The 14,641-nt window shown below is 35.6% G+C and overlaps 1 protein-coding gene across 5 annotated transcripts in view; it reads right to left on the reverse strand.

Annotated features, from left to right (window-relative positions):
• Positions 1-59: 59 nt before the first annotated feature.
• The window catches only part of NLGN1 (neuroligin 1), a 281,404-nt gene continuing 266,822 nt past the window's right edge, over positions 60-14,641 (reverse strand). For 2 of the 5 annotated variants that reach the window (XM_019619140.2, XM_019619138.2), the window contains 3 exons: positions 11,518-11,703; positions 6,115-6,904; positions 60-5,286 (listed from right to left, as the gene is read on the reverse strand). In XM_019619140.2, the coding sequence (XP_019474685.1) occupies positions 4,464-5,286; positions 6,115-6,904; positions 11,518-11,703 (1,799 nt within the window). In that variant the 3' untranslated portion in view covers positions 60-4,463. Of the gene's footprint in view, positions 5,287-6,114; positions 6,905-11,490; positions 11,704-14,641 lie in introns of all 5 variants that reach the window. The other 3 variants (XM_019619139.2, XM_019619137.1, XM_031555184.1) reach the window with 2 other exon arrangements.

Genomic DNA, 14,641 nt, shown 5'->3' on the forward strand with positions numbered 1-14,641 from the left:
ATATTAACAAAAAGAAATGAAGTCAGGTTGCGCATAAAATCTACTCTTTTTAGGTGATTCTTAACGTTTTTTTTATCTAAACATTTTCCACCAGACAGTTTTAAGTTCATTACCTTTTCCTAACAATTTCCTATTTCACAAAGTTAAGTTTTTACTGAATCTATAACTAAGAAATCAATTCTACGATGGCATTAAGAGATCCTAAAAGAAAAGGTGCTTTGTGCAGAACTGAAGGTTAACTCACTGCTGTGCAGTCCTCTTGAAGTCCTCATCAAATGCTGCTCATTCTTGGTCTGCATACACATGTGTGCAGGTGCCAGACTTAAATTGAATTGGAACGCTTAAGTAAAAGCCGTGTTTCAAATTGTTCAAATTTATTGGGAGACCTCAAAAGGACTTACACTTATAGTGTTAATATTTCACATGGAAAAAGAGATTTCTGATGTTATTTAGAGAATGTCCCTTAGCTTATAGACCAAGAAAAAGAGCGGAACTCCCTCAACAGCTATTCTAACAAGGGCTTTGAATAAAAATAACAAAACCTCTGCAGGGAATTTCCCTTTCATTTCATTTATTTGGCTGCACATTTTCACAACAATAATTAAATTATCTAATGTTAGCTTTTACTAAAGAGTGATCATCGGCAACAATCCACTAGTAGGAAAAAAAGATGGATCAAAGGCCAATATTTTAAACCAACAGCTCAGGGAAAAAAACAACTTCCAAACATCAAAGGCATGCCATGATGTTTGGCAGCTTCTTAGGAATTCAGTTATCAGCTCTTAGTGAAGATGGCAACAGAAATCCCAGCATTTCTGTGCAGTGGTGTCTCTAAGGCTGCAACATGTTTACAAGTTAGACCTCTATTTTTCCAGTTTTCAGTATGTTTCAATAATCAAAACATTTGGTAATTACAGTTTGGTAACATAGGAGGCCATGCTTAGTGCAGATAACAAAAAGAAGTACCTCTTCCCATGGAATGTTACGTTCAGGTAGTTCGTCCATGCCCTATGGCTCTTCTGCGGGTGCAGAATGCCACATAGAACCAACTAAGATACCATTGAGCAAAATGCACTTTTATCTGCTTTATTTCTCCTAGAAATGTAGCACAGCACATTATATTGCCTGTAATTTTAATAGCTAAATGAGACAATGATTCCATGGTTATTTTTTTCTCAAAGTGGTAGAATACATTTCCTTCCAAAGGTCTGCAAACATATTTACAAAAGTGTGAAAGCAGTAAATGCAGGCTTTTTATATTTTTACTGAATTTCCAAAGATCGACTAATATCTTCATTTTATTGGAAATGTGGTCCAAGGATGATACAAGAAATTAAATATCACACTCGATTTTGTTTCTTGGAGGCCATGGTGGAAACAAATGAAACAGATGAGTATTTTAAAAAGAACAAACTTATATTCCATGAAGCGTAACGACGATATTCCCAAACCGTTTCCTCTATTTTTATTATGCTTCAGCTCTAAAACATCTCTTGGTCTTTCTTAATGTCATCTTAAGATGTGGGAAACCACCTCCCTTTTGGAAGACCAGCTGCTGTGATGTGAAGTAGCCATTAAAATATCATTCACAGTATCTGCATCCTATGTGAACTTATTTTCAAGCAGGACTTACAAAATTTGTATCGTTGACTTCATCTTTCACATTTTAAATACTCTTGGCTGACAAAAATAAAGTGTAGTGTCATGCTTGGTTTACCTAAATCATTTATTTTGTAACTAATAAAAGTAAACAATTACCAGATACTGTATATATAGATATATATATATATGGCCACAAATAAACTATAGTAGAAAGTTATTTTGGTTTTGATAAAGTTAAGAAAAGCACATAAAATCATATTTCATTAATATCTTGTTTTATGGCCATCAATATTTTTTGTGTTTTTTTTTTTTTGTTGTTGTTTTGTTCATCAACATAGCAAAATACAATCTTCCTATCAAACAATAATTATTAGATGGCAGACAATTTTTTTATTGGTTTACATTGGCAGGTCACAGTCTAAAAGCACAACCACATCAGGCAGAAATTGCACACAGACCGCCCTGGATTTTGAAGACAATACTGTTTTTGCTTCTACCAAAAGATCTTAATTTTTAACACTGGGGACTGGGAGATGCACTCATTGAATACACGGATTTCAATTGTGGGCTTTTTTAGCTAAATAAAATGACTGAAATCACAGCATTTTGTTTTGATTATAGCTTCAGTTTTAATGTTCATGCTTGATGTTAGCAAACGTGCTTTGAACTTCCTAGTGGCTGTTCCATAAATGTTAACACATCCAAATAAAACCAAGGTGATTTTTTTCTGTTGTGGACTTCTGCAAATTTATTCCAATTAGGCCTGTTCACTGGCTTTCTTTTTTGGTCTTCATTTTTATATTTATATTTTGAACTTTTTTCTGAAAATGACAGGAGAGATTTCTGTGTAATACTGTAACATAAAGTCGGTGCTTTTGGAAGATATGACAGCAGCTGGGACTGGCCTGTAAATATGCAGTTCTGTTAATTGCAGAAGGCATGTCCATGTCTTCAAAAACCAGACTGGTCTTAAGATATTACTCTTTATTTGAGACAGTTACCATTACTTCATTAAAAAATGACAAAACAGCAATAAACATTTTAGCTCTTTAATGAGCAAAGATCAGGTCTCTTAGCATTGGAATAATATTCGTTATCCAGATTATCTTTATTTCACTCAGTGACCAGTAATATGGCCAAGAAGTACAAAGTAATTTTCCATCAAGTAGTATACAATTTATTATTTTTTTTTTTGTGTAATAAGCTTTCATTCTTGAAAAAGAGTAACTGAAAAGAAATGTTTCTGTTACTGCAGTTAGTTTGTCAGAGAAAGTTCTTCGCATTATCTTACAAACTATCAAAATTGCTAGTAATTTGAAAAAATGTAAAAAAAATCACATAACTTTAGTCTAATAGAAATATAGTACAGGTAAGAGAGAAAGTATTTATCAGGGATGTGCTCTTAAGTCCATCTCAATTATTTCTTTTATATAAATGTACATCTGATTACATATACAAACATTTTGAAAGGACTGTGGTATATAATTATTGGAAAGCAACAGGGAATGAAAAATTTCTTTTGATTTTAGAACACTCATTTTGAATCACACAAACATACGTAGCATTCAGATATTAAAATTTCCAGGTTTTGGCGCTCTCCCCGTTCTTCCATACCCTCTTCTGATCTACCGAATTCATTTCAATGGCTAATGTATAGCAAAACGGGAATTAACTTTATATTAAAGTATCATAAGTAAACTCTGTAACATGCAACATGAGTTCAAACAATAAACTGAGAGATGTAATCAGAGTGGTAATATTGGGGCGTTTTTATACCGCAAAATATCATTGCAATTCAATCTTTGGACACACTTTACCTCACCAGTTTGAACTAAATATATTATAATTAAGTCACAGAAAATTATAAATCTTTTACCACAGGAGTTTCCATTAGAGTTACAATTATGTTAATGTTAGACACTATTTAGGTGGAAAGGGAAAACAACATTAATAAAATAGATTTTTTTCTGGGATTCAAATCAGTGAGTTTTCACCACTGCATACCTAGAATTCCAAAAATACCTCTTAGAACTGTTGCAATTCCTTCTTTTACTGAAATTACTATGAAATATTTCACTGTAATTACTTTTGCCCCTTTAAAAAACTTCCTTAGGTTGTGCCAATTGATGGAGAAAGCTTCTATTAAAAACTCCAATGGGATGAGAAGAATTTTAATTACGGCTTAATCAGCAGCACAGCCACCAAGCATATAAATTATCATGCACATCGTGCTAAAAATAACCAGTTTCTTTTATTCCCACAACTTTTATACTGACAGCACTTAAGTGATAATGTTGTACCTGCCAGGCTGTAAAACTTCTTTGTCTGACTGGCAGATCTCAGCATGAGCCCCTTCCTAAGGCCTTAACAGCATTGGTGCTTTGTGTACTTATTCAAATATGTAAATATGGTCTACACAATAAAACAGGTCCAAATAAAAATTGGTGAAAATTATCTGACATTCCATTAGTGTGTCCCTTGTGCATATTTATAGGTTTTTAAAATTTTCAGTCTTTGTTCTTTCCTGTTTGTGTTGCACATGCCTAATTCCATTATGTAACTTAAATCTTCAGAAAATTAATACTTGAATGTGAATGAAAAAGTATCATTCAGGACAACTGTTTCAAGCAATTGCAAACAGTTGGGTGGTTTTCTGTTTGTTTGTTTTTGTTTCTTAAGTTCATTTGATATATGTACAATTCATTTTTTTTTCAAAACCCCAAAAGTTCTTGATATGTATATTCACATAATATTCCTCCATATTTAAATAGTAAGAGTCTTGTAGGTTGAAAACCAAGTAATCTTCAGTAATATCACCTACTGTAATCCATCAAAAATAAAGTTTGTTTCATCTTGTCTGGCTATACCCTGGTTGTTGAGTGTGAATGGGGGTGGGGATGAGGATGGGGCAGAGTATTGTTCTGTCCTCCGGTAAATGTATTGAATGTGTGTAAGGGCTGAATCCCTGGTATAGTGTTGGGAATCATTGTGATGGTGTTGGGCGTCATTAAGGGAATATCATCAGGAGACCTTCTCATAGCTAGCGTGTAGTCTGGGGGACAGGCGGTCCTGAGAACCACCTCATGTGGATGGATGGACTCACATTCATGATCCAAGTCAGTGTGCTTCATTTGGAGGGACATTATCTCCTCTTCTTGTGCATGGGTGAGATCATTGGTAGTAGTACGTTGTGGGCTACATCTTCTATGAACATCATGTCTCCGCTTGTCCTTTTTGTAGTACAATGCTGCAAAGGCCAAAATGTTCAGGAAGAGTAAAGATGCACCAACTGCAATAGTAACACTCAACTCTGTTGAATAGTCTCTTTGATCCACTGAAAATGGGCTTGGTTGCTGTTTGGGATCATCTTGTTTGGCTGTAGGAAAGGCTGAAGTAACAGAAACGGAATTTTTCCTTGTTGGTCTGAAAGTATTATCTGTTGATGGCACTTTAGTTGTGGTAGAGGTATACTGTGAAATGTCGTTAAGATTGTGCAGATGAGGTACCAGTTCCAACCAAAGGTTCACTTTATTGGCCCTATAATGTTCTTTAACTCGTGGTTTTAATCCAATGTGAAGATACAGTTGGTCTTTCTGAGAATATCTGGTCCATGCTACTTCTTCAAAACGATTTGGTTTTGTATGGATGAATTTTGTATCTTGTGGCACGGGCTGATTTGGGTCACTAAAAAAGAAAATCTCAAATTTTATACAGTATTTCAAAAGGAAATATAAAATTAGTATCTTATACTTAACATTCACGTCTGCCTTTGGACAGAGCAGCATATTATTTCTTAAAAGAAGAGGTCTTATTAATCTCAGCTAGATACAGTATTATGCAAATGAACCACATATAATCTTTTGTTACATAGAATTCATCACTTCTCTATTTCTAAAAAATGATAGTATCACTCACACAAATCTTTTACTGCTGAGGAAAAACTGCCAGCAGCGTGGTGTTGTGGGCAAATGCCTTCAAGAAACCAGTGTGAGAGGCCATTAAGCTTTTTCTATTTTCATTTTAGTAACCTGAAGCACAGCATTTCAGTTCACACACAGTATCTGTGGTCCTCTAGAGGTGAAAAGACCACAGCAGGGCATAACTCAACGTAACACATACTGACTTAGACTCCAACGGCCAAAGGTGGAGTAGCATTTTGAGCTACAACTAAAAGCGGGATTTGTGAAAATGTCAAAACCTCTCAAGTTGTTAGATGTATTAATGTAAAACTTTTTTAACTACCTGCATATGCTAAACAGTCAATTTATTACTTTTCTAGTGATTTTTGTGTATGTGGTGTTTAAAATATCTTCATTCAGATTACTCACAAAGATATTTTTCTCTCCTTTTGCCAGAACGTATAAGTGAACTCAATGACATTACCCAGCTATGTAACCCAATTCTTAATTTCTTACTCATCTGTGAGTATTTCCAAGGGAAATATTCAAGGGAAAGCATTAATTACTTATACGCAGTGTTTTTATATAAAATTATTCATTATCTGGTACTCACCCAGTTTTTGCGAAGTTTGTCCAGTATGTCATCACTACTGCACTTAGCATGACATCATTTTTGGAGAAATTACAAGGAAATAATTCAGTAGGACCAATCATGGGGATTCCCAGTACGTAAGGAACCTCATCTCCATGGGCTGCATCTGCCCATGCAGGTACCTGATCTGTCTGGCAATGATGGTAAAAGGCATAGAAATATGTAGGCGATCCAAAATTCGAGTGAAGATCAGCTGTGGCCACTGCTGGTGCAACCCATTGGTGATCAGTAAACAAAGCCAGCAGTGTTTTCCTTCTGGTCTCAGGATTGTGTCGATCTGCCCAGTCGGTGTACATAAATTTAATAGTTTCCCTCAATATATCTTTGCCTTCAGGGTATCCGTACAAGTTATCAACAAAATTAGAAACTGCGAAGTCAAAATCACTAGCCGATATGCCATCTTCACTATCCACAATATTTTCAACAAATTTTAATCCTTCGCCTTGATTAACTCCCAGCATGATGTCATAATTGAGGAATTCTCCTTGTTCCATCAATATCTGAGGATCATCAGGTATCACATCGCCATCAATTACTGGTCCAAAGGCTATATGGTATCTAGCTGGTTGAATGTCCTGGTCAACGAGTTCTCTATAAGGCTTCTTCTGTAGACATTCTACCAGTTCTACAGTGTCTGACATGTTGCAACCAACTTTTGTAGCCAGCATCCTGGCATATTTTGCAGGCTGAAAACTAACCGCCCAGCTGGACAGTGCTGTTCCACTTTGAGCTATTGCTCTTTGAAAAAGTCCTGTGGGGAGAAATATTTTAAAACTACTGAAGTGACCTTGAAACAGCTATATACTTGAAAGATTCAAAGAAGTTCTTTGAAACACTAGTAAAGTTTAACAGAAAAAATACTTAAAAACAATCTTAGTAATAGATAAATACACGAGATGATGAGATCTGACTGCCGTTGAGTCTACAGGTAATGTCTACAAAATCAACACAATATGTGCAGAAACTGAAGCAAATGATTCTACCCTTGTGTAGTCCAGCTGAAGATCAGACTTTCAAAAGGAACTCAGAAAGAAAAAGTAGCAGCATTACCTTGTGACCAGTGATGCTATTAGTATGAAAGAAACTCCTGTCTTTAAAACACATTATAGGCTGGAGAAAAAGCCAGGAAGTCTCTTCAAGCTATCATCAGCATGCATGTATATGATCACGTATTAAATAAAACTGATATACTGCTATTTTATTTTCTCCTTGGGATTAAACCTGGTTTGAGAGGTACGGTGTATTTGAACTGTATATTATAGCAAAAGTTAATGTTTTGGAGCAATGGATGAGAAGGTACTAGGCAGCTATTAAATTTACATGTGTCTGAGAGTTCAAGATCCTTTCTTGTAAAGTGTTTTTTTAATGAATGTTTATAGTGATCACACGTGAAACATGAAAAATGTATATTTTACACTATTTAACTTTGTAATTCAGAGATATGAGCATATGTTCAGGTATTCGTTTAGGAAAGAGAGCATGAACCAGCTCTGTATATAAACTTGTAGCAAATCCCAAGGACTTCAGTGCAACTAATTTGAATTTCTGCTGATTTAACTAGCATTCTGGATCAGGAATTCCACTCATAGAAATAAAAACTGTTTTAAAATTGACCTTTTCCTCTCCTCTCCATAAGCATTTTGGAGTGTGTTATGAAGTAAAGCCTCACCCTTCTTGTCGTCAATAAATCAATTAATTTTTTTGCTAATGACTTTAACATGGTGAAGACTCCAATCTTATTCCTATATATCATGCATTCCTTTCATTTTGGGCTTTTTCTCACTCCCTCTGGAAAGAACAGTTCCATTTCTGAAAGAAATTTTGAGTGTAACAAAAGACAGAAAAATTGATCTCCTATAATTCTCATTTTTAATGTTAGTACAATAGAAACTTAGATTATATGTAGGTGCTTGTGGTCTTTCTGGGTTTTTTTTGTGGGTTTTTTTTTTTTTTTTTTTTTTTCTTCATTTCCATGGACGTGCATCCAGTTCATATCATTAACTTTAGGACTTACTACTGGAAGGTATTTTACACTGGATTCTACCTTTTTAAAGCTCACTACAAGTAATACAAAATGGTCCATTGCAAATGTAAGTCGTACTGGTATAAGACATATAGCTCAGAATTAGGTTTTACTTACTTTTGTAGGTACCCAGAGTAATTCCACTGACTTTGGTCAGGAACTGACACGAAATGACATTTGGCCTCACTTAATTTTGCTCAGGATGTATATTCTGGCCCATGTTTGGTGAAGAGCTGGGTACTTCCACAAAAGAAATTAGTGCTAAGGTACTCAGCTTACTTCAGAACTTGATTTCAATAATGCAAAACACGTCATATACTTTGATAGGTAACATATTTCTATCAATTAAAAAATAAAATTAAATACTTCCGTATTCTCTTAATTAAGTCAGAGATGTGTCTTTACAAACTATACTGCAGTACCAGATTCTGCACATTCAGAAGTTATTAAGGATCAATTGCTATAAGGAAATATTTTACAAGCTTATGAGGAATTTTCAAATCATTTTAGACTGTATTAAAGTGAAATCCAAGTCTTAAAATCAGATAGGTGTAGGGATTGAAATATGTAAACTCAAGCTTCTCCTTAAATTTACGAGAAGTCATATCCAAGATGTTATTTCCTTGAAAGAAATGAGTAAAAAATAAGAAAGAGCTGGAGCTATAAAGCAAGTAAAAATATATCTGCATGTTTACAAGGTCAGATATTGAGCTAGTATAAATCAGTGCAAAGTCAGAGGAATTACCCCAGAGGATCCAGGCATTATATTAAATGTAACAAAATGACAAAACTGAATTTTCACAAACATGCATTTCATGATACTTCATAATGTTTCTTTTTGCATATTGCATAAATCTCTTTTTATTGCTTTATTAAATATCTCTGAAGAAGGACAGAAAGAGTAGGCTACGTATTAAAAAATGCTGCTTTAAACACAATGGCTTGCTAATATAAACATTGAACACTGGATTAAGTAAAAGTGGTCAAGTCCTCTAGCCTTAAAGTTCTCTTAGGAAATGAAACTAAACATCCTCCCTTCTGGTGAAAAATTCTTAAGGGAATATTCCTCGTCTCAAACTGTTTGGTAAAAAATGAATAATGCTGTGAAAAATTATTTTCATTCTGTCAGATCATTATCTCACAGGAAGGAGAAATATATTTTTATCTGATAATGTGCATGATTATTATAGCTTACGGGCTTCAAACTGATGGCAAGAAGATTTAAATGCAGACCATATCGCTTTGTGACTTCTATTCAAAAGCTCACCAAATAAATAATAATAATTTGCAATTTGCATTTATTCATCTACATTTTCAGAGTGCTTTCTAAAGATGAGTGCTGTTCTGCCCACTTGCAGATGGGCTGCACAGAACAGCACCATCTTAAAAGGGGCTGAATGTGTCCCCTCAGCTACCAAGTGATCCTTCCAAAGGAAAATGGAGCAAAGAGAGCAACTGAATTTGCATCTTATGAAAGAGACTGGTTAACAATTTGCAACAAAATTTGTTTGGAAAATATTAGTATATTGCAGAATATTTTAAAAAAATTTAAACAGCTTTTCTTATTTGAAGCTGACCAAATTATTTTAGTAATTCTTTAGTGACACGTCTAAAAATCTCCAAGTGAAATATAATGAGTACATGTGGGTGGCATGTTTAATCCAAAATTCAATAAAGGTTTTTTTGTTTTGTTTTGGTTTTGTTTTTTTCCTTTTGTTATAAAAGAAACCCTGACATTTACAACTCCATTTCACATACACATCCTTAAACCCTCCCTCCAGATCCTTTGAACTGTTATGTTGGAAAATAATGGCACCAGTATCCCCCCAGAAATTCTGCTCCTGGAAGAATTCTGGATATGTGTTGAATATGACAGAGTAAAATTTCCTGATAGGAGGCAAGACATGACTGTCCAGATATTTTAAATAGTGGCATATCACATGAATGCCACATTGCATCAGTAAGATTAGTATTATGGTCTAGTTTTGTGTAGTCCTGCGTGGTCCAGGAGTTGGACTCCATCATCCTTTTGGGTCCCTTCCAATTTGGGATATCCTATGATTCTATGATTAAAATTAAGTAAGAGGAAAGAAGAGAAATAAGGTCTCATTCAACTTTAAGCCAAACCCTCCACACCGAAAGTTATTTCTTGTGAGTTCTGGTGAAAAAAAAAAAGAAAAAAAAAAAAAAAAAAAGATGAAGCACTGTGAATTTCAGATTGCAGGGTAATGCTTCTTGTAAAGAGAATCCATTTATTTCTCTCTTTTAAAATAGTTTAAAGGCCTGACCTAAAGAACCTGTCACTTTCATTGACCTCAGTGGGTTCTGTATCACAGCGTTGGGTAAATACAGCTATTTTAATCTCACTGGAATTATTGTTTTATGACTGGCCAATTAGTCTTCCATGAAGATACAACAATATAAACCAGTGTGGGATTGTGTGCCCAGTGACAGTGTGATTTCCTTTGTAAAAATCAACAATACGGATTTATTTGTGAAAACAGTGAGACAGAAGTAATGTGATCGATAAGCAATAGCCATGCAAATGAGAAAATCCACGTGGAACTTCGATACTAAGCTAATGGAATAAAAAAATTGGGGGCCCTCAAACAGCTTGTTTTTAATTTCCTGCTGTCTGCCTCAAGTAGAGAGAAAAGGTGTTAGTTACGGAATAGGAAAAGATATAGAAGAAAATCCATTTGCAACTTGGATGCTTTGACAATTTTGGATCATGCATGCAAGACATTCAACCATTTTTATTTTTTTTAATTAGATGACAGCAAGTAGAAGCTTATGCAGTTTCAGACCAAAGATTTCTGAACTAGGTACTCTTCTCCTTCACACAAAATAGTAGTTTTAAGTATTTTAGTTGTTAGCCTGAAAAGAGAAACTGTGTCTTTTTAGTTTTCCTTAAATTCTGCTCCTCATGAGAAACTAAACTTGCCTTTCATGATTGTCTGAATATAGATGACCTCATCTACTGTGAGCATGACTGACTGGTTTTCCAAAAAGGACACCCTTAGGTAGGAAAGAAGAGAGACAAAACTGATACACTGAGCATATGCTGTTCAGAAGTCTGCTATAAAGCATTTCAACAAAGCTCCATAGGAAAAAGAAGAAAGTGACCCAAAATTTAAACATGCACAGAAGAGCTGAGGGGGAAGGCGGCTAAGTACAGCCTTTAGAAAGTTTGCTTAATACTGAGCTGAACTCAACTGTTCATAGAACAAAGGGAATATACAAAGCATCACATAGTACTAATGGTGGTGGCATGCAGACACCAAAATTGTCAAAATTTGCAACCTGCATAATACCTTTGGTTGAATTGCTCCAACGGTTACCTTCAGAATAATGGGATAAAGTCAACAGATTGACGCATGAACCGCCTGCACCAGATCCAAAAACAGTTATTCTTAACGGGTCACCACCAAAGAACCCAATATTTTCACTAGTCCATCGCAAAGCTTGAATTAGATCAAGGAGGCCATAGTTTCCTTTTGCTGCTTGGTCCCCAGTGCTCAAAAATCCTGTGAATGGAAACGAAAAAAAAGAAAGGGTTAGAGAAGTACTCTTCTGACTAATCTTTCTGCAGTCTTCTAGGTAATACTTTAAAGGTATACGAAGTTAAGCATCATGCAATTGCATCATTTTCCATATTCACTAGACAGCAATTTACAATTTTGCACTCGCCTTGGAATAATTCCTTTTGTGTTCACTCTTTTGGCCATGATATATTAATGTAGAGAAAATGAAGAAACATCACAGGCTGAGTATTCATCAAAGTACTAACAAGTCACAATTTACTGCTCCCAAAGACTCTGTGCTGATTACACTAAGTTAAAGAGTAAAGGTTTAGAAAACAGATGTGATGAAAGCATTTTTAAGGGGTTGGTCAACTGTGTATTGCAGTTCTGCAGATGCATCCGACAGCTTTGTTCCTGCTCAAAAGGCAACAACTCCACTTCTTTGCATATCATGTTCAGTTAAATCACAATAATACAATCTTTATTTTTTTTTTTTTTTTCCATATTCTTTTCTCCCCCTAAAAATACAGCTGGTGTCACCGGACAACTATATTGAAAAATGAACTCAAGTCCCCAAGTTCCAGCACACAGTCATTAACCTCAATTAATTGAATCTACATTAAAAGGATAAAGACAATTTAAGCCATTTCTGTGTCCCCTGAACATCAAGAAGATAAGAGCTCGGGGCAATCGGGAGAGCACAGGAATTGCTTCCTTTTATTCCTACTGGAAGAAAAACAGTGCAACACATCAGATGCAGGAACGACTGTTTTACACTTTACTCCCAGCAGTGCCCTGGCATTTATTATTGCCATTACTTCTGTCATTAGAGCCTACTGAATAAATGGTGGACAATAAAGACTTTGGAGAGAATCACCGTTGATAAAATACTCTGTTTTGCTCTTGGATACCGTTAGTTGACATTTCCAATGTTCTTAAGCCTTAAAAACCAAAATATTTAAATAATACCAGCATCCTGATGCAGCCCGGTGCCTCCATTTGCATATGGAACTGATTTAATCATCACTAAGTCAACAATGTAACTGTTTTCAGTACATGCTTCGTAGAGAAATGCAACCATTAGAGCAGTTATTTCCACATTATTTATGTATTAGTGAATCTTCTACTCTAGTTAAAGTTACACTGATTTAACTCTCTTTAGTGTAGACAGCCTACTCAGAAATTCACAGTTTTTTTTAAACAAAACTACAACATGGCTCTCAGAGGACTGTCACTGCTTCATTATGACAAGAACAACATCTTAAGAGATATTTCTACAAAGAAATGGAGAAGTGCAAACACATATATAATGTAAGAATTCACCAAGAAGACAGCTAGGTGCACATGCATACCTATATCCATATGTACTAGGAACATGCAATTTGGTACCTTATGATTGTTCCTATTTGACTTCAAATGCCAAGCTTACATGTGGTATTCTTCTGAAATTGGTATTCTTATGTAGACATTTATAGTAAGAGACCTTTGCTGTAAACTGCACTGATGGCTAATCGGCATCGCTGCCTCAGTTGTAGAGCTATGGCACATTTGGGGTGAAGAGTTTTGTTTGTGTAGGTCAGTCCTGATCTTTGTTACCATGGAGAGGAGACAGGAAAGTGGCATAAGGTGCCAGGCCAGCAATTCTCCCATTTTCAGAGCTAATGTACAGGTCTAATGGGCATACTTCATTCACTGTAGCTGTTGTAAATCGCTGTTTGGATACCGGACTCTAAAATAACAACTATTTTATGACTAAAACCCACCACACTTACTTATTATTTAACCGCATGGAAAGGAAAGTAGCATCATTGTCACAGAAGAAAACATCACCACCTTATTCAGGGAAAACCCAGAAATGAACTCGTAATGAATTCATTCTCATTTTACTATTACAACCCGTACTCAGTTGAGATGAATATTATGCTATTTTACTCTCTTTTTTGACTCTCCTACGTTTATTTCCTTACACGCAACCGAAGAGGCTGGTAAGCATGCCTATGCAACGGACCAGCCCCAATATGCTCAGAAGCACTCATTCCTGTCTCCACATAAACAGTTCTTAAAGATGCAGAGATACGATATGACAGCAAATCCACTGAAAGCTTCCTAAAGAGTCTCAATGCTTTGTCAGCCTGCTTGGAGCTGAGGGATGGCACCAGTGGCTGTAATAAAATTAAAATGTGTGAATCCATGGGAACTACTGGATCCTGTGGCTGCAGATGCTGGGAGAACCTTCTCCATTTCTTATGTAAGCACATGACTGAGGAAAATCAGTGACACATCAAATCATCAAGAAGCACATACGTGATTGTGCAGACTTACAGGATTACCACCACCACCACCACCACCACCAACAACAACAATTGAAAGTGGCAGTCCTTGAAATAAAAGCACCAATGGGACAGCAGTGATTACCAAAATTGTGCCCTAAACAGCTCTCTCTTTGATTTTTTTTCCCTTTTTCTGCCTTGCAGATTCTTAGGGCTCAGAAAGGGTCTGCTCTGAGCAAGGCTGCATGTTGGTATGAAAAAAAGGTGTAGAATTCTCAGTGACTTCTAGCACTTTGAAAATAGATGGCAGTGAAAGTCTTGAAGGAAAACAAATGAAAACACTCAAGATTTCTGAACAAGTTATTTTCTATATTCTGCATAATATGCAGCAAAGCAGGCAGCAAGTAAGACTTTGCCTGGAAAAACGACAGCTGAAAATTACAGGTGAAGACTTAAGCAATCCCCTGATGTTAAATGAGATCACATCAAACCCTGAAGCTTGATGGGAAAATGGGAAATCCTTGGAAAATCATACATATACTCATTTTAAAGAATTTTTTGTGGAAAGGATCTTAAAAAGAAGCTAAAGAGGAAATTTCTCTTGCTGCTAAAAGTAGAAACTTGCATTCAATTCAGGAAATGTGCCAGAAGGGGGAGCTTTCAGTTTATTT

This window comes from Meleagris gallopavo, chromosome 11 (assembly GCF_000146605.3).
Source record: "Meleagris gallopavo isolate NT-WF06-2002-E0010 breed Aviagen turkey brand Nicholas breeding stock chromosome 11, Turkey_5.1, whole genome shotgun sequence".
Classification (NCBI taxonomy): domain Eukaryota; kingdom Metazoa; phylum Chordata; class Aves; order Galliformes; family Phasianidae; genus Meleagris; species Meleagris gallopavo.